Here is a 20533-nt window from a genome sequence, read left to right as displayed (position 1 = left end):
AAGAGAACTGCCAAATCTGCACGAGCTTCCTATAACCTATCACTTCTAGATGTCAAGAATTTTTGACATAGTGCACTATGGGCAAGATATGCCCTCTGACAGCGTAAGAATGCATACACTGCATTAACCAAATTAAATATTGATGGAGGTATCTGGTGTAGAATTGACTAATGTATTCAATACGTTTTTAACAAACCTGACTACTAGTGCTGCTCAATCTGATGCTTGCAAATATATACACATTCGAAATAATGAATCAGCTTTTCTCCACGCAGTTATGGAAAGCGAAGTAGTGTCAGTGATAAGAAATCTTAACAACAGCAGTAGCTGTGACATTTATGACATTCAAATAAGACCAGTGAAGCATGTAGCTGAAATAATCGGCCCCATACTTGCTCACATCTTGAACATCTGTTTAGTAATTGCAGTTTTTCTGGGAAAAAATGCAGTTAACGAAATTCATTCTCATTTATAAAAAAGGAGATCGAAATGTTCCAGGAAATTACAGACCCATATCAATTCTGCCAGTGTTCTCAAAAGTCTTTGAAAGACTGCTTAATCAAAGACTGCCTTACTTCATTGTAAATCTAACCTGCGAACGCCATTTCAGTTTGGCTGCTGCAAAAGCAAATCAACTGAGTCTGCATTACTCGAATAAAAAGAGTATATAATAACACAACTAGAAAACAAGGCTATTGTCCTTGGTGTGTCAGTGAATTTTTCAAGGGATTTTGACTTCGTGGATCATGAAATCTTGCTCTCCTATCTGGCATTTAGGCAACAAGTGGTATTAATTAATGGTATACAGTCTGGACCGAGACCCCTCAAGGAAGTACGCTAGGACCGCATTTATATAAAGCATATTATAAGCATTAGTCATAATGCAAAGTTTGTCATCTATGTGGATGATACCTCTTTTTTGCCAATAATAACATTTCCGAACTTATTGACCAACGTAACGTCGCAATTAAAGCTCTTAAGTATTGGTCAGCAGATAGTTCAATGAAGATCAACGACGGTAAGACTAAGGCTGTCATTTTCAAGCCGAAAACATAACTGGTTACACCGCATGAAGATATTTTAAATTCACATCCTGTAGAAACAGTGGAGCAGTCCAAATGCCTAGGGGTAATATTTTCCTCGAATATGTCATGGGACTGTCATGCTAATTACGTATTAAGCAAAATATCTCCAATCACTGGTGCTATAGGTCGCCTAAAATATATCCTTCCTACACAAACTAAGATGCTGATTTACAACTCAATCTTCAGCTCATATTTAAATTATTGCCAGTTAGTTTGGGGTATACCACAACGTTTACTAACCTTGAGCGCATTCACCTAATCAAAAAAGTATCTCCGACATGTGTATAATTCGCCATACAGACATCCGAGTGCAGCTTTATTTAATCACTCTAGAGTGATTAAAGTACATAACCTTTGTAAATATCGCCTTTAGTGTCATCTTTAAATCGGTAATTAGAAATAATATAACCAACCTCAAGAAATTAGCAAAACTAAGGAAAAAGGTAATAGGCTATCCAAGAAGGCATGGCCTCGAGAAATGGATAGCACCGATACTTCGACTTAATCTTGGAAAAGAACGCCTTCACTATACTCTTCCATCTCTTCTTAATGACTATGTTGTCATTAATTTAATTTTGTTTTCCTGTTCCCTCGAAGAACTTCATATTATGTATTTAAATGAAATGGCTTAGGTTCGCTTATGCAGCTTCATACACTTGGTAAATTGCTTCGGTCTTTTATTTATTTATTTATTTATTTATTTATTTATTTATTTATTTATTTATTTATTTATTTATTTATTTATTGATACTGTTAGCCCAAAGACCGATACAGGGTGGAGAACTACACAAAGCACGAGCGCTACACAAATCAAACCCGAAGATACAACTGCTTAATTATGCCAATTTTACACAGGAATATCCGCAGATTTGTACTATAAATGAGTATTGCGTTGCAGGCACCGAACACTACAAGCAACAACAACTGTACCATACAAAATCAAATTTTCAACATCACACACAGGAACTTCGCCAATATCCCGAAGAGTCATTTCAATCATGCCACATTACACATGCTGCCTATCATTGCACGAAGAACGTAATAATGTGGGAGGATGGCTACATAGAAGAATAATAGGCCAGTGCCGATTTTTCAAAGTGTTCTAGAGGATCAATTTTCGTTATGCTATGCGATTCCAATCTTCAATCGTTTTAGGGAAGAGGGAGTACTTAAATGAGTAAACCTTTGCAGTTATGGGCATAAATTGGTCGTCATGGCTAGACCTAACGGACCGTGATATCCGTGACGTTCTGTTTTGTAAATACCTCTGAGTGTCGAAATTGAAGCGGTTATGTTTCATTAAATAAAGAAATTTTAGTGGCGACGTACATCCGCACCTCACCAACCTCAACGAGGTCGCTCACTCCGTAGCACGAGGCCTTGTCAACCGTGCCAGAGACAGCGCAGGTGCACCAGCGGAACGCGATTGCCACACCAGCTACAACGATCTTACGAAATCATTCTATCTCAACAGAAGAACCTTCCCCATCCCTCATCACAAGCTAAACAGAGCACAGGCAACCACCCTTCGCCTGTTACAGACAAACACTTACCCCTCACTAACACGTTGCCACAGGATCTACCCGGACACCTACCCTAGTAACATTTGCAAGGTCTGTAAGACTGAGGCAGCATCGCTTCCCCACATGCTATGGGAATGTAAAAACCAATACCCGACAAATAATACCGTGACCCTCTCGTCGAGATGGCACGCCGCCCTGCGCAGCTCCCAACTCGACGACCAACTCTGGGCTACCCAGCAAGCCTGCGAGGCGGCGAAGAGGCAAGACCTCGATGTCCCCACGTGGGAGGCCTAGGCCCAGCCAGCTAAACTGCTGGTTTAAATAAAAGTTTGTTCCTCCTCCTCCTCTAGCCAAGTTTCGCCGCAATGAAAGCTCGGGCAAGTCTAGTTCAGTGAGCATCTCAGTCACTGAATCCGTGTGCCTATATTTTGACTTAATAAACCTTGCGGCACGCCTCTGTATTTTTTCAATTTGATTTACTTCATTCTTTTCATACGGATCCCATATTATGCTAGCATATTCCAGCGCGGGACGTACCAATGCTAGATATGTAGTTAGTTTAACATCTCGGGGAGCAAGTTTAAGTCTACGCCTTAACGGCCAAAGTTTAACCTGTGCGGCATTACATAAATTAGTGGTGTTTTTCCAAGATAAGTCATCTGATATCGTAACGCCTAAATATTTGAGGTGTCTCACTTGTTTTATTGGTTTACCGTCTAACTTGTAATTGAAAAGCAACACATTTCTTGTTTTTCTAGTTATTCACGCATAAACAATTTTTTCGTAATTTATTTTCATTTTCCATTGCGTGCACCAATTGGTGATTGCTTCTAGTGCTGAACCTAACTCTAATTGGTCCTCATGACATCATATTTTATAATATATTGTCACGAGCCATGGCAAAGACAAAGACGTTGTAGTGGGGCTGGGTCAGAGGCTCTTCTGTCAGACTGAAACCTGCTGGAACCTGTGCGCTCTGTGCAGTCTTGACTAGACAAGTGCTAGCCGTTTACTGGTAATTAAATACTCCCCGTAACATCTTTTTGGTGGAGGTGCGGGGTCTCAATATTAAGCAATCATCTGCAATTAAACGAACCATTATCTTACCATTAGGCCCATTGGTCATGTCATTAATATAACATAGAAACAATATAGGTCCTAACACAGACCCTTGAGGGACACCTCATTCTACATTTAGAATTTTTTATTTGTTTCCTTTCACTTCCACATATTGTGACCTGTTGTTAAGGTACGAATGAATCCACTTAACTATATTGAAATTAACTCCGAGGTCAAGTAGCTTACCAATCAAATCCGAGAGGGAAACGTGGTCAAAAGCTTTTGATAAATCAAGGCAAATTCCGTCCACCTGACCTGTTTCATTAATTACTTAAGCAAAATCGTGTGCTGTTTCTGCAAGCTGGGTGATAGTGGACAATCGGCTCCTAAATCCGTGCTGGTGAGAAATAAATGTGTTCAAGCTTTCGTTATAGTTAAACAAACTTTTTGATCGGATATGCTCGAACATTTTGCAGCAAGTACATGTAATTGAAATGGGTCTATAATTTTGAATTCTATGTTTGTCCCCAGTTTTATGGACTGGCAGGACTCGCGCCATTAACCAATCATGTAGTAAATTGTGCTGTTCAAGAGACGCACGGAAAATTATCAGCAAATACTTCGCGATCCATTCAGCATATTGTCTCAAGAATTCATTAGGGATGCCATCCGGGCCAGGAGACGTTTTCGTGTCTAGGCCTAACAGAAGGGAAAGTATACCTTCTATAGTTAAGATAATATCTGGCATGTCTGAATGGGCATTAGTCATTTTCTCTCTTATTTCTGTAGGCAAAGGTAGGGGAGGGTCAAACACAGAATGGAAAAATTCGTTGTATTTATCCGCAATTTGCGCAGAGTCTGTAATTATACATTCATTGCAGGTAACATACCTCACATCCTCACGTGATGGAGCAAGGTGGCGCCAAAAACGCTTGGGCGAATCTTTCATAAACCGTGATAAAGTGTGCGAATAGTAATGTTCTTTCGCAATGGATAATTTTTGCTTTAGTATTATCGACACATCTCGAATCTCATTATAATCTTTGTTTTTAATTTTCCTTCTACGTTTTAATTTCCGCTTTAACTGGGTGATTTCTCGGTTAACCCAAGGATTTAGCTTTCTCACATTTTTTGTCTTCATTGGAACATAGCTATGCATACAGTAATTGACAATACCTTTAAACTCATCCCACAACATGTTGACCTCAGCTGCTTCACCAAACGTCTCCAGTGCCATCTCCAATGCTGACATCATCTGCTGCAGCAGAATTTCTTACGCGTATTGTATCTCTGTAAAGCTTGACTGGCAAACTTTTTTATTCACAATAGGACACGTTTGTGGTCTGATAGTCCGTAATTAACAGAAACGGCATAATCAGTAATCCTGCTGTCTACAAATACAAGGTCAAGCACTGACTGAGTAGTTGGTCCAATTCTAGTTGCTTCATTAACAACCTGAATAAGATGTCTGCTAAATACCATGTCAAATAAAGCATCACAGTGTTTGTAGTCTGCTGAGCCAATCTGTTGTACATCCCAACGAATACCTGGCAGGTTAAAATCACCTGCTATGATTAGACGCGTGTTTTCAGACACATTGTCAGTCAAAAAGTCGTCAATTGATTTTAGAAAGGCAAAAGAGGCGTTAGGAGGTCTATAAACAGCACCAATTACACAAGGAGAGCCGCACAGCGTTGTTCTACACCAAATACTTTCGTTATCGTGGCATTCGCGTAACAGCCACCTGACACTTCGCGCTATCGTTTCACAGCTAGTGCGCCGTAACTATTGGGGACAAATTTCCCCCATTTCACCTACTTTAGTTCATATACCGGCCGTTCACTGCAACCAATACGTGCCTTGTTTAACAAACCACATGACTTGTTCTCCTAGTATCAAACAAGCACAGCATGGAAGACAGGTACACGAAAAGAAAGACAAACAAGGCGCTAATTTCCAGCGAAATGGAACCGAGCCACTATTGAATTGAGACAAACGATGTGGTCTTGCGATGACCTCTCTTATCGCTCGTCGCTTGTTGCTGTTACGTAAATTCCTCAAATCGGTTTTGAGCTGTAATTTGGATTAAAAGTGCGCAGCCCACAGGAGCACCGGCTGTGGCGTCCAGGTCGTCCACGGCCGTCTTTCTCGCTTTGCAGCTTGTGATTCGAGCCACGCCAGATGCGCGGTGCAAATGATGACATAATGAACACGCGTGATGACGACGTTGCAATGGAAGGACTCACCGAGATAGTGTGCTAATTATGCATTCATTTTGTAGCGAAGAGAGGCGATAGTGGACCCGGCTCTAGTGGGTACCAGACGCTAGGGGGTCGAGCGCCTTTGCTCGCAACGGCGCTCGTGCTTGAAAGCTATGTCTCGTTTGACTGTCGAAACTGCACTGCTCCGATCTCTAATAAACCCTTTACAATTGGTGGAGCGTGCTGCGCCCTGAAAACCTGCAACCTGGAACTTAGATTGTGCACCGTACCTTCGACCATGCCTGAAGAAGCCTCCCAACAAGTTGTCCAGCGACCGAATGACACTCCAGGCGGGCAAGTACCCAACAACATTTATTGAACCCTTATATAGCCGCGGATGCAGTGCTGCCATCTAGTGGTACTGCCGTACACTACATCCTCCCGTCTGTAAAAGAAAACAACAAAAGAGAGGAACTCTTGCTCTGGAACAAAACGTTCATAGGTCGAGCCTTCTCGGCCTGCGGATCTTTCTGCCCAACTTAGAGACGCGTGGCGTAGAAGTAGAACCGCGGGATGCATCTGCAGTGGAGGTGCTTTCCCGAGGCGATGCGGTTCCCTGGTCTTGGGCAGCTGGATCAGCTCCAGGCGTTGTTGGGGACATGGTGGTTTGCGCCGCCGAGGGAGTTCCAGGTGGACTGGTAGTGCCTTCCGCAGGACATCCCGTCATTGGTACCAGGTGCATCCGGTTGCGCTGGAGTACACCCGTCGGAGTTTCCACCGCGTAGGAGCGGGGGCGTTGAGGTGGACCTATGACGATTGCAGGGGAGTTGGCGTCCCGTACCCAGACCTGCTCGCCGGCCTGAAGAGGCCGCAGTGCATGAGCCGCGTGTCTTCTGTTGAAATTGGATGCTTGGCGCCTCCGGTTGTCTTGGTCACGCCGAGTGAATGGGACCGACATCGGCCAGGTAGGCTCCAGCTGGTGCGACGTCTTCGGTACCCGGGTCTGTAGGCGTCTGCCCATGAGCAGCTGAGCAGGGCTCACTCCGTTTACCCCAGGGGTGTCCCGGTATGCCAGAAGCGTAAGGTAGGGATCATCCGCCTTCCGCAGCAGGTACTTGACCGTCCTCACTATCCGTTCCACCTCCCCGTTCGACTGAGGAAAAGGGGGGCTGTTGGTGACGTGGCGGAAACCGTAGGAATCGGCGAAGGCGTAGAACTCTCTTGCAGCAAACTGAGGACCGTTATCGCTGCGCACCAGTCTCGGGATCCCGTGGCGCGCGAAGACGCTCTTGATGACGTTGATGACAGCAGGTGCTGACGTCGAGCGTAGGCTGATGACATCTGGGAAGCGTGACCGGTAATCCACCAGAAGGACGTAGTCCTGGCAGTTCGAATGAATAAAGATCGATGCCCACCTCTTCTGCAGGGTCGAGTTGAAGTGCTTGGCGGCGTCATGAGTTCCGAGCGCTGCACCCTGGTTTCGGCACACGTGGAGCAGTTAGACACCAGTGTGTCTATCTGATTGTTGATGCCCGGGCACCAGACTGATTCCTGAGCCAGAGCTTTGCACCGGTTGATGCCTTGATGCCCATCATGAAGGAGCTCGAGCGTGCGGTGCTGAAGGGGGGATGGCACGACAATGCGGGACCCCTTCAGAAGCAGTCCCTCACAGACGGTGAGGTCCCCCCGGTACTGCCAGTACCTCTTCACGTGGAGAGGCAAGTGGGACTGCCGGGGCCAGCCGTTGGCGCAGTACTGCAGCAGCAGACTGCACACGCCGTCGTTGGCTTGTGCCTGGCGCAGGTGCTCGTGCTGCGACGAGACGATATCTGGGAAGGAGTGGACGACCTTTTGGGCAAAGAGCTCGATTTGATTAACCCGGTTGGATGGAGCGGTATCCAGCGGTGCATGTGAAAGCGTATCAACAGTTGCCAACAGCTTTCCTGGTACGTAGAGTACTTGGTACTGGAACCGCATCAGCTTCAAGCGAAATCGTTGGATCCCTGGTGGCAGCAGGTCAACGTCTATGGAACCCAAGAGCGCCACGAGAGGTTGATGGTCGGTCTCGAGGAAGAACTGAAGTCCCCGGACGTATTCCTGGAACCTTTGCACCACCCACCTGGCCACCAAAGCTTCTTTCTCCGTTTGCCTGTACCGGCGTTCTGTGGGTGTGAGGGACCGCGATGCGAAAGCGACGGCCCGACGCTCACCGGACGGCCGCTCCTGAAGAAGTACTGACCCGAGGCCATTGGAGCTGGCGTCGGCCGAGACCGTGGTCCTGTATGCGATGTTTTAGCAAGCTACGCAGATGTCCGAGCACAGCAGCTCATTCAGTTGGGCGAAGGCAGACTGCTGCGCATGGCCCCAAGTCCAGGCAGAGTTCTTGAGCAGCAAGGCTCGGATCAGCGCGGTCACCTCCGAAACGGGGGGTAAGAAGCGCCCGATGTGGTTCACGAGACCCAGCAGACGACGAACCCCTGAGAAATCTTAGGGGGCATGCATGGCTTGGATCGCCGCAACCCTGTCTGGGTCTGGACAGATTCCTTGAGCGCTGACCACGACGCCAAGGAACTTGACGCTGGAAGTGGCGAACGAGCACTTCTCCCGGTTGAGCGTGACTCCTTCCTTTGCTAGCTGTTCCATGACTTGGCGGAGATGACGGTCGTGCTCGGAGCGTGTCTTCCCAAAGACGAGGATGTCATCGATCATGTTCACCACACCCGCTTGGCCTTCGAGGATCCGGGACATCTGCCGCTGGAAGTACTCCGGTGCCGACGCGATCCCAAACGGCAGTCGGAGGAAGCAGTAGCGGCCAAACGGGTTATGAACATGGTGTATTCTTGGGACTCGGGGGACAGCTTGACTTGGTGGAAGCTCGACGGGGCGTCTAGCTTGGAGAAAACTGTGGCTTCTCCGAGCAACCCGAGGCGTTGTTACACTGTAAGAAGCACGTGACGCGCTCGAAGAATCACCTTGTTGAGGCGGGTCAAGTCCACACAGAGCCGATAACCGCCCGAGACCTTGGGGATGACAACCAGTCCAGCACACAAGTCAGAGGGTGTGTCCACCCGATGAATCACGCCCTCTGCTTCTAGCTTGTCTAGCTCAGTCTTGACGACTTCGTGGAGAGGAAGGCGCCGGGGTACGCTCAAGGAGAAAGGCGTAGCGTTGGGTTGCAGCCTGATAGTGTAGGCTTCGGGGAGTGTCCCAAGTCATCGGAAGAGGCTGGGATTCAGACACAAGCCGCCCAAGGGCTGTGGAGTCCCCGAGACTTGGTCGACAAACGTGCAGACGCCCAAGGCTTGGATTGCCCGGACGCCCAGCAGCGGGAACGTCTTGGTTGCCAGGACGTAGAGCAGCTGCTTGATGAACTTGCCGTGCCATGACAGGGTAGCGACGTAAGTGCCTATGACCGGTAGGATGTTGTTGCCAGGGCCTTTCAACTCGCTCTTGGGGTCTTGAAGCTTCAAGGGGACGCCTGGAAACGTACTGGGTACAACAGAAACTTCGGCGCCGGAGTCCACCTTGAAGGAAAGTGGACACCCATCGACGAGTACTTCGACGAATTTTGCGTTCGGGCGCTCTCCCGCAACTGCATGTAGCTCGATGGAGCTGGCAGAAGGGTTCGGTGTGTGCTTCCCGTTGCCACGTTTCTTCTTAAGGCACACGTTCTCGAAGTGGCCACTCTCGCGGCAAAAGTTGCTGGACGCTCTGCGAGCAGGACAGTCGGCGCGAGGTTGCGCGCCCGCAGAATGGGCACAGCTGCTGCGTTGTCTTATCAGATGGCGCTGGCTTTCCCTTGCGAACGCGAGCGGCGTCGATGGCGAGCGTCGATGTATAAGCTGAGTCACGAGCCTTGCGTTCGTTATCAGCGTTTCGTGTTGGCGAACGTGCGTGAGCGCTTCGTGTCAAGAGCGCTTCGTGGGCAAGACGCTCTTCGATGTCGGGCGAGGAATAGTTGCAGCGCTTGACCATCGTCCGAAGCGCTGTGTAGAATGCGTCGGCCGTCTCGCCTGGCTGCTGCGTACGGCGGTGAAAGCGAACTGACTCGTACAGCTCATTCGGCGGGTGGACGAAGTGGTCGGTGAACGCCTTCTTTACGGCGACGACGTCCTTCAGGTCCGCCTCTCCAAGCGTGGTGGACGTGAGGACCACCCTGGCTTGAGGGCCCATGCAGTAGAGCATAGAGCGCACCTGGACCTCCGTCGGAGCTGCATAAAGTCCGGTGGCGAACGAGTAATCCTCGTACTGCAGCAGCCATGTGGGTCAGGAGCTGGGGTTGTCAAAGTCAAACGCCGGTGGTGGATGCAGCTGGGCGATGCCATGTAGAAACGGAGCGGCCGACGAAGCAGCCGACGTTCCGGTAGAAACTGCACCGGTGGCCATGGCGGATGGAAGGTGACTTCCTCAACGAAGAGCAGCGGGGCCAGCGCGTGTGTCGATTAATTATGGGGTTTTACGCGCCAAAACCAGTTCTGATTATGAGGCACGCCGTAGTGGGGGACTCCGGAAATTTGGACCACCTGGGGTTCTTTAACGTGCACCTAAATCTAAGTACACGGGTGTTGTTGCATTTCGCCCTCATCGAAATGCGGCCGCCGTGGCCGGGATTCGATCCCGCGATCTCGAGCTCAGCAGCCCAACACCATAGCCACTGAGCAACCACGGCGGGTGCGCGTGTGTCGAAGCCGCAAGCACGGGATCAGCCGAGACGCGATCCCACTTCTGACACCATGTCGAGTGAGTGAATGACACAGCAGTCAACTCTCCGGGTGGGCAAGTGCCCAACAACATTTATTGAACCCTTATATAGCCGCGAATGCAGTGCTGCCATCTAGTGGTACTGCCGTACACTACAAAGTGCCTCCCGCTGCACCGGTACCGCGCTCTGGTGTGCCTCGCCACAGGGACCCTGCTATATTCACAGGCGCGGATGATACCACCGTTGAGGATTGGCTTACGACCTACGAGCGGGTAAGCGCCCACAATAAATGGGACGAAACAGCTAAGCTCAGCAACGTGCTCATTTTTATTTTTTTATTTATTTATTTTAAATATTTATTAGATACTGATAGCCTGTGTACCTGCTCTAAGAAACAGGTGGACTTACAGAATGCGTTATACTTCATCGTAACATGAAAAATAGAATAACATAGAAAATACATTATGGAGCTATTGGCAATAAAAATTGTGGGAGGCGACCTACATTTGAGGCAAGGCGCCCAGCATAATTTACATACACGCTCCGAAAAACTTATCGAAAAAAATCACTCAAGAAAGCACCCAGAAAGCATAGTTGCCACGCAGTGGCAATTTCAAGCCATCGACACGCCGATTAACGGGCGTCAAAGACGTCGTAGTCTTACGGTGCGGCATATAGTTTCGAGATAGCGACACGTCGATTAACAGGCGTCGTATGGCCGGCGGCCGCTGTTGCTTCTGTGCTGGTCAACGGACCCCAGTGTGCTTGTGTGTCTGTGTGGTGCAGTGCGGGGCTGTGACCTCGGAAAGCGAGGGAGTAATCAACCGTTCCCTCGCCCCTGATTAAAACAAGGCGCGGCCAAGACTTTTGGGAGGAGTCATGAAATAATTAAGTGAACTCTGTATACCTGAAATTTCCCGACACAGGGAACTAGGGAAAGGAGATGCTATTTAAGCGCAGGTTTTAGGCCCTGCTAATCTGTCTAGAAGCTGAGCCTGTAATCGGCTGAGAAGCAGTCGGGGGGCTAGTGCCATCCAGTATTACCTGGGCCGCCTAGCCACGTCGGAACTCCGCGTAACTAGTTGACGTACGAGACGACAAACCAATGTCTGCAACGAAGCTCACGGTAGTTCGCCTCAAGTTAGCTCAACCTGCTTGAGAGAAGTCGTCAAATCTAGACTCCCGAGGAACCCAGCCCAGCAGTCGCATCCACCTCAACAAGATCGGCTCGCCAGCATTCTTCGGGAAAACTCTGCGCGCCGACTTCACGATTTATGGACTTGCTACTGCTGCCCGGCCACGCGTATGACATCGTTGGTTTTCTTTTGAACTTTGTTTTAGTGAACTACTGTTAAGTGTATTCTTGTATATTTGGTCCGCGCGCTGTTTCATTTTTATATCCACTGTTAATTGCTCGTCATGTTTCTTTGTCGTCATCATTGAGCTATATGACGTTCAGGTGTGTTAGTTGTCTTGTGTTTTTATTGTTATTTTATTTTATTAACTTGTGTGTCGTTGTGAGTCGATAAATATCTTGTTTTTTTTTGCTCCCGACTCTGACTATTGCACGGTGTTCGCTCGAGTACGGAACGACCCACCGGCTTGTATACCCCGTCGATCGACTTCGCGCTGACGGCGAACAGGTGACAGCCGTGACAATCCATATCGTGAATAATCAGGTAATTGTGAAAGCATGATGTTTTAGACGAACCACTGCATGGCAAACAGGAGATTTTCGATTCCATTTATCAAGTATTCTGGTGAAACTGGAATCAGAAGGGCAATTTACTACATCTTTAAGTAAACCATGTCATTCGTGAACGGTTCGGGGAAAGTAATCCTTACAAGCGTTAGATCTGCAAGGAAAACTGCTGCCTTCTTTGGAGTGAAATGGACTAGTGGGTCACTGTGCAGTTGGTCGACTTATAACTACTAAAAAAAAAGGCAGAGAGATCGCGAAACTGCCCGGAGACATTAAAAATCAAGGCAGCGATTATACCTCAACAAACCAAGCGCTTAAGTAACTACACGGCAGCGACCAACTGTTACAGCTTGACAATTTCTTGAACGTGTTGATGTCACCTCAGCTAGTTGTCCGCACTGCGCAGAACGAAATCGCGCCGTCAGAGGCACAACGATCCAGCCCATTGAATGTGTAGCCCCACACAATACATGAAATTATGCAGATTGCAGTCACGATAACAATCTATGATATGCGAAATATTTTTGATGTGAATGCGTGTGTATCCTTCTTTGGCTTTCCGCACTGTTTACCAAGTGGCACAACTTGTCCATGAAAGATTAGCAAATACGTGCGTCACAGAAGCGCGCGTGTGGCTGTAATAACACGTTGTAAAATTACGGGCATGACGCAGATTGATAACAGCGATGGCTGGACCGCATTGTAACTCCGTAAACGATGGTATGGAAGTTACACTGAGTATGGTACACGAAAGGCGACAGTAGCATTGTCAAAACTTTTTTTCAGTCCTACGAAGAAACATTCGCACGACGAAATAACTCTATTCCGAAGGTATTGCAAAATGGTTACTGTGGAGCATGCCCTCATTAATCGTTACCGTTAAAGACACGTAGACACATGAATTTTTGAGATACCAGAGATAGCTTCTTTACAAGAACTTCAACCAGAAACTCCTCCCGAAGTTGTCTAAGTATGCATAAGCATTGTGTGGCTTGCTTATCTCCACGCCACCCGGTGTGATTATAAGTGTTATGACACTTGATCCGACCTTGGACGAAGACGAAGTTTCTGCGAGCCAGAACGCTACACTTAGCACGTATATAAAATCTGCCCGACTCTTGGCCGATCCCCGTGAGTGGGTATGCGCCAAAGAAAAGGTCATCATCATCATCATCAGAACGCTACATCTCTAGCTCTTTGCCGCCGCCGCTGACCTGCTCGGACGCTGACCGCCTTTTCTCTGGTTCCTGGATCAGTGAACGTGACAATGTCCTCAGTCGGTGTGGTCAAGTATCGGGCGGCGGTATTATACTGTTCGTTTGGAGTTTTCGTTTTTATTTTGAGTTTTATATCGTTTCTTTTTTTACCTTCTAGTTTAGTGTGTTGCGAGCCAGTCAGATAACCTGATGTCTCTCTCTTCTCCCGGTCAAGGGCATTCCCCTTGGCTAGCTTCTCTCCCGGCTCGAGAGTGGCCGATAGACAAATTTTTAAGCAGTGGCAACAGGATTGTCCCTGTGGCTCTAGTACCTACCAATGGGGGATCAATTCAAATGAAAAACCCGAAAGCCATTCAAGTGGAGCTTCGAAAGGCCACCACCCACTTCCAGAAGATCACCGAGGTCCGTCAATTTGGTCGCGGTGGTATTCTGTGCTGCTCATCAGACCAGGAATGTGTTCAAGAACTTCTCAACTGTTCCGAATTTGCATCAAATCCGGTGAGCCAGCTTATTCCAGCACACCTTGCTTGCTCGAAAGGCTTAGTTCGCGGTGTCGACGCGAGCCTGGACCCATCAGAGGTATTAGACTTATTTTCAGTTGCTGGTGCTGTTTCTGTATACCGATGCAGCCGAATTATCGAGAACAAGAAGTCGCCTACGGAATCGGTCATTGTTACGTTCGCGGGAACAGCCCGTCCATCTGAAACTAAGGCATGGCCCCTAATATACAAAGTAGAGCCACTAACTCCACGACCACTACAGTGCTCGAAATGTTGGCGTTACGGGCACAGCATAAAAGGCTGCAGGTCTGTCACTCGATGCCGACTATGTGGAGAAAATCACGACAGCACAGACTGTAAATCTCAGGAGGAAAAATGTTGTCTGTGTCACGAAGCTCACGCGGCAGACTATTCGAACTGCACGGCGAAGGAGCAAGAATTGAGAATTCTTGAAGTGGTGGAACGCAGGCGATGCTCACGTAGAGAAGCATTTATTGAGGTTCAAGGAAGAACCCAGGGCTATGCAGGTGTAACAGCTCGTCAACCCGCTGGCTTAGATATTTCTGTATCCAAGGCCATAGCAGAGGCAGTAGAGAAGGCTACAGAAAAGGCCATGGAACGTCTTGCGACAACTATTTTTGAGTCCTTGGCACAAATGCTGTCTAGTCAGCTGGCGCAGCTCATTAACACCACCTCTACCCAGGTTCAAGCATGCCAAGTTTCAAATATTCTAAATCTAGGTCCAAACCAAACATCGTCACCCAACCCAGTACCTAACTCTCCTTGCGCAGGACCTTCTACTCGTGTAGAGACGGAACCAGCACCCCTAACAGATGATTATGAAGAATTTCAGGATGTAGACATGGAACTTAAGAGTATGAAACGCACCAGATCTCCTCCCCCCAAAATTTCCCCTAAGTCAAAACCTAAAAAATTTGTAAAAGAGAATCTTTCCAAGAAAGACTTCTTGAAAGATAGCATTTTAGAGCAGGCGGTCTCCGCCACCGTTCTATCTTCACCATAGGCTCTCTAAAAATCTTACAGTGGAATTGCCGTTCGATTGCTTCTGCTGCTACAGATTTATCATATATTTCTTCTGAATTTTCCCCAGACATAATTGTATTACAAGAAACCTGGCTCTCAAATGATCAATAGTTTTTCCTAAAAAATTATCGATTATTTCGTTTGGATCGCCCTTCTAGAGGTGGTGGCATTGCTTTCTTGATTTTAACAAAATTTAGTCACAAGGCCACGATATCGTATCAATGTATGTCTGCTGAATGTGAAATTTTAGCATTAGACATAACACTTCCAGACTGCTCCCCTTTTTCCCTAGTTAATTTATATTTCGCGGCAGGAGTGCAGGATACCCGATGCCTAGACATCGCATTAGCTTCGTGCAAAAAAGACATAATACTCGCTGGTGACTTCAATTCTCATCACGTGTCTTGGGGGTTTAAAACTGACTTGGGTGGAAAACGCCTGTGGGAATGGACTCTTGACAATAACCTTTCTTGTCTAAATTCAAAAGTTGTTACGTTTGTTCGCGGCCATTCTCAATCAGCTCTAGATCTCACTTTTTCCAGCTCATCTTTAACTATATCCTCGTGGAAAACTATAGACTGTGCAACCAACAGCGACCACCTTCCTATTATATTTGAGATTGATTTCCCTGTGATTCCCCTCAGCAGTAAACATATCACATTTGTAAATTATGACAAACTTCAAAAGGAGTTGAAGTCTACGATGCTCTCCCGTATGAATATGCAAAAGGATATTAGGGCTATGAGTCTATGTGCAGTTTTAAAACGTTCCTTAAAGAGTTCAGCTTTTAATTTAAACTCCGCCACAGGTAAATCTTTTAGCCCTTGGTGGAATTCAGAATGCACGCGGGCTCACCGAAAACGGAAAGCTGCTTGGAAGAAACTTCTTTGTAATCAATGTCCGAAAAATTGGAGTGATTACCAATTCGTTGCTGCATCTTTCAAGCGTACCATAGCTAAAGCCAAACATGAGTATGACGAGAATAAATCAACTTATCTCTCTAATTCTAAAAACAAGAAAGCCCTTTTTAGATTTTTACGCTCACGAAAGATGATTCCGGTTCCAGCAAATATTGACTCTTTCGTCCTCTCGCCACGCGAATTGTCCGAATTATTGGAAAATATTGGTAAGGGCCTAGAAGATAGGTTTTCTTCAATAGTTCCACCATACCAATTGAAATCACTACCGCTAGAAGAATTTAAGGAAGTTTCGTTTCAAGAATTGGCGGCTGTTGTTCGCTCTCTGCCTTCTTCAGCACCAGGACCAGATGGAGTTACCACAGCTGTGATAAAAATTCTGTATGAATTGTCTCCGCACGAAATTTTGAATATGGTAAATTATTCTTTAAAAAATGCCTGGATACCCTCAGAATGGAAAATTGCTAAGGTAATTCCGATACTCAAAAAACATGGAGGTGGATATTATTTAGATAATATTAGACCAATTTCTCTCACATCCAACTTGGTTAAACTAATAGAAAGAATTTTGAATAGCCGCATGATGACATACATAGCTGAAAACTCAATACTTAGCCCCAGTCAAATTGGCTTTATATCAGGGTGCTCGATATGGTGTGCGCACATAGATCTAGAGAGTCGAGTACTACTTGCACGTCGTAGGCGAGAATATTCAGCATTGGTGACTTTAGATCTAGCTAAAGCTTATGATTCAGTGGAACATGGACTTCTGATAAAGCAGCTAGAGATGTACAGGTTTCCGAAATACATCACGGCGTGGATTGCAGAATTTTTAACGGAAAGAGAATTTTATTGTTTTCAAAGCGGATGTTCATCGTCAAGGTATAGACAGAAACGCGGAGTACCACAAGGATCAGTGTTATCTCCTGTTTTATTTAATATATTTTTAAGCTCCATCCCATCGCTCCATGACATTCATGTATACGTTTATGCCGATGACATCGCTTTTTTCGCGTCCAATGATGATCTAAATGCACTGTATCAATCGTTACAAAATTACTTATGCATGCTTGAAACCTGGATTGCTAATATACATATGTCTCTGAACGTTAGAAAAAGTGCTCTTCTTGTCTTTCCTTTAGATGTTCCCATTAATATTTCATTGGTGTATCGTCAAGAGTTCATTCCCCAAGTGAATTGCCTTAAATACCTGGGAATTACGTATGATGGGTCACTAAACTGGAGAAGCCACATTGAAAGAGTTGCGTCTAAGGCAACTCGTGCCGTGGGATGGCTACGTAAGATCAGTCATCAACGATATGGGCTGCGAAGGCATACATTAATTATGATATGTAAAATGTATGTCCGACCGATCATGGAATTTGGAAGTGTCTTGTTTTCTGGTAGCCCAGCTTATAAAATTCAACCTCTGATAATATTAGAAAGGGAAGCTCTGCGATTGTGCCTTGGACTCCCTAAGTTTGTTGCCAACACCGTGCTGTATATGGAAGCACGAATGCCAAGCTTAAAAAGCAGATTGAGGATGCTTACAGTCCAAACGTATTTAAAAATTTACGAATCTCCTCAAAGAAGACCTATGTATATTTTTATTAACGAACCAAGTTTATTCTTTAATAGTCATTGGTCGCGATTACACACCCCTCAGATCGTATTCGTACAGGCACTGCTATCACCATTGAATGTACAAATTCAACGCATTCAACCAACAAGTCAATCAAAAAGAAGCCTCCAGATAGAATTTGACGATATTTTCCCCTCAAATGCAAAACTAATGTCATACCAGTATTTAAATGATCAGTTACAAGATTACCTCTCTCACCTGGAAACAAACAATATCATAGCCACTGATGCTTCACAGTCCGAAGAGAAGGCTGGCGTAGGCATTTTCTCTCCTTCTCTTAATTGGTCCTTCTCTATTCGTCTTCCAGATTACACACCTATTTTCATAGCAGAATTATTGGCCATTGTCCTAGCGCTACGTAAACTTCCTGCAAATCAATCAACAGCTGTCGTAGTTACAGATTCTCTATCGGTATGTGTGTCGCTTTCCACGGAAACGAATGCAGCTCTCCTTAGCTTGTTTCACAAATTAGTCCCTAAAAGTTTACAAAAAATTAACTTGGTGTGGGTTCCTGGACACCGTGGTTTATATCTAAACGAAATGGCAGATTTATTAGCAAGAACGTCTCTAAGTGGGCCTTTGATCCCTGTTTTACCAGATACTTCTTACGTCACTGCATCGAGATACAGAAAATTTGGTTTGCAAAATGATTTAAGCAACTTACCGCTGAAACCATCTACAGACTTTCAGCATCTAGGTTTTTGCTGGAATAAACAGTGGTGCTCTTCTCGGCAGTTGGAAGTTACTTACACCAGACTACGCTGTCGCATCCCGCAATTGAATTTTTATTTACATAGAGCTGGTCTCACGATGTCCCCTCTATGTCACAACTGTAAGGAAATTGAATCAATAGAACATTACTTTTTATCATGCAGACGATATTCACGCCACAGAAAGTTATTACTGGAAGCTCCACTTTACAAAATTGGATTAGGTTTAAACATACCAGTATTGTTATCATTGGGGGCTTCAGCACTAGGCTATAGTCACAGAGACGTGTGTTGCGCAGTATTCAATTTCTTAACTGAAACAAAACGATTACCCTGCTAATTATTGTATTTGTATTCTACACATCAGATGCATTCATATCACCTAAATTGATTTCTCCAAATTGTTTTGTTAATATTACCTCCCTCTGATTGTAACAATTCTTCACTTTCACATTTTTCAGTCAGTCTGACTGCTCGCTCGCGTGCTAATCTGGTTAGTGCGACATCTGTCTTTTTTTGTCTTTTACTTGGCATTTCTTGTTTTCTTGTTTTAAAATATGAATTTTCTTTAGCATTCCCACTGCCGCCCGATTCTTGGCCTATCCCCCTTAGTGGGTGCGAGCCATAACGGAGGTGCATCATCATCATCATCATCTCTAGCTCTGCTGTTCTTGCCTGATTTCTCTGCAAATCTCCGGGTAGCCGTCATGGATTGTTGCACGGATGCAAGTTGACATTCCCGCGCCTCTGCTCGGGATGGCAACTCCAGCGGTGGCTGCGTCTAGGAAGCGTACCAGCCTCCAGAGCGACACCGAGAGCGACGATACCAGTGCCTACTCGCTCAGCAGTGAGGACTTCTCTGATGACGACTTTCAGCTTGTGAGGAGCCGCAAGGCGAAACGAAGAAACACCAGGGCTTACCTGTCTTCAAGCACGTCGACTGCAGGACCGACTCGGAATAGCGCAGTCAGTACAATTCTATTTATACCAGAACTTGCTACCGACAACCTGAAGCGACTCAACAGACAGTATGTCTCGGTGTTTCTGGAAGTGGTGGCGCCAAATCAAGTCACGGATGTCAGAGTCAACACACAAAAAATATCTTGGCTATTGACGTCGTACATGAGACGGCACGGATCGCTTTGAGCAAACTTACGGAACTTGGCGGCGTGAAGGTCCGCTCGTGCATTCCTCTGGACAGTGATACCACTACTGGTGTCATCAGCGACGTGGACGTCTCCATCTCCAGCGCCGACTTGCCGATTTTAATTAAGCCAGCCGTTGATGGCTGCGCCATCACTCATGTGTCTCGACTCGGCAAGTCCCGCTGTGTGAAGGTGGTCTTCAAGGGCGAATCTCTTCCCTCACACGTCAAGGTGGGCCACTTTAGACACCCCGTGCGTCCATTTATCCAAAGCCCACTCCAATGCCGCAACTGCCTGAGGCTGGGACACGTGAGCGCTGTGTGCGAGAACACGAGAGTTTGCTCGCGCTGCGCACAGCCCCACGCTGCAGACTCCTGTGTATCCACAGTGCTCAAATGCCCCAATTGCATTGGGTCCCATGATGCTACCTCAAAGGACTGCCCTAAATTGAGGAAAGAAAGGGCGGTCTTAAAGCAGATGGCAAGAGACCGTTCTTCTCGTGGGGAAGCTGTTGCGGCCATTAGAAAGCGATGCTCCCGACGCCGAGGCCACAGCCGGAGCCACAACCGATGCCACAGCCGGCACCACAGTCAGATCAAAGTGTACAGTGCACCGCGGTAGAGTCGAGAATGCCGACTCCCGATAAATTGCCTGAAGAAGACCGGCAAGTGGTTGTGATGCTTCGGTCCCTTGTAAATACCCTACGTATACTCTTAAGCAAGCTGCATACTCCGTCAGCGCGAAGTGCAGTGCAAGTACTGGATTCTCTCAATCCAGTGCTTGCAAGTCTCGAGTAAGCCCCATGGCTCACCCGCAGCCTCCTTTTCACGCAACGACCACTGGCCCTTGGTTCTGTCAGATGTCTACAACGCACATCACCAGCTATGGGACTTTGGTGTTATGGTGCTTCGCTACACACACAATGCTCACTCTTCCTCTTTTCCTCTTTTTATTCCCCCTTTCCCTTACCCCATGTGTAGGGTAGCAAACCGGATGTTCGTTTCGTCTGGTTGACCTCCCTGCCTTTCCTCTCTTCACTTCCTCTCTCTCTCTTGATCCGGCCAGTACAAACGACAGCGCTGCAGT

The 20533-nt window shown here is 46.7% G+C and overlaps 1 protein-coding gene and 1 pseudogene across 1 annotated transcript; one reads left to right on the top strand and one right to left on the bottom strand.

Moving 5' to 3' along the window:
• Positions 1–6364: 6364 nt before the first annotated feature.
• Positions 6365–8616, bottom strand: LOC119458889 (uncharacterized). Its single transcript, XM_037720749.1, has 3 exons — positions 8369–8616; positions 7414–8146; positions 6365–7342 (listed from the first exon to the last, which is right to left on the bottom strand). The coding sequence occupies exons 1-3, from the start codon at positions 8614–8616 to the stop codon at positions 6365–6367; spliced, it is 1959 nt and encodes a 652-aa protein (XP_037576677.1).
• Positions 8617–10186: 1570 nt separating this feature from the next.
• LOC125947127 (uncharacterized) overlaps positions 10187–20533 on the top strand; it is a 16874-nt pseudogene continuing 6527 nt past the window's right edge.

This window comes from Dermacentor silvarum, chromosome 7 (assembly GCF_013339745.2).
Source record: "Dermacentor silvarum isolate Dsil-2018 chromosome 7, BIME_Dsil_1.4, whole genome shotgun sequence".
Lineage (NCBI taxonomy): Eukaryota > Metazoa > Arthropoda > Arachnida > Ixodida > Ixodidae > Dermacentor > Dermacentor silvarum.
The sequence above is the reverse complement of the archived record's forward strand: the minus strand, read 5'-3'. Positions and strand labels throughout refer to the sequence as shown.

Coding starts and splice junctions, on each gene's coding strand:
- LOC119458889 (XM_037720749.1), bottom strand. CDS start 8,616: ATGTCCCGGATCCTCGAAGGCCAAGCGGGTGTGGTGAACATGATCGAT. Junction 8,147..8,368: donor GTTGCGGCGATCCAAGCCAT/GCATGCCCCCTA, acceptor CATCGCATACAG/GACCACGGTCTCGGCCGACG. Junction 7,343..7,413: donor AAGCTCTGGCTCAGGAATCA/GTCTGGTGCCCG, acceptor TGCCGAAACCAG/GGTGCAGCGCTCGGAACTCA.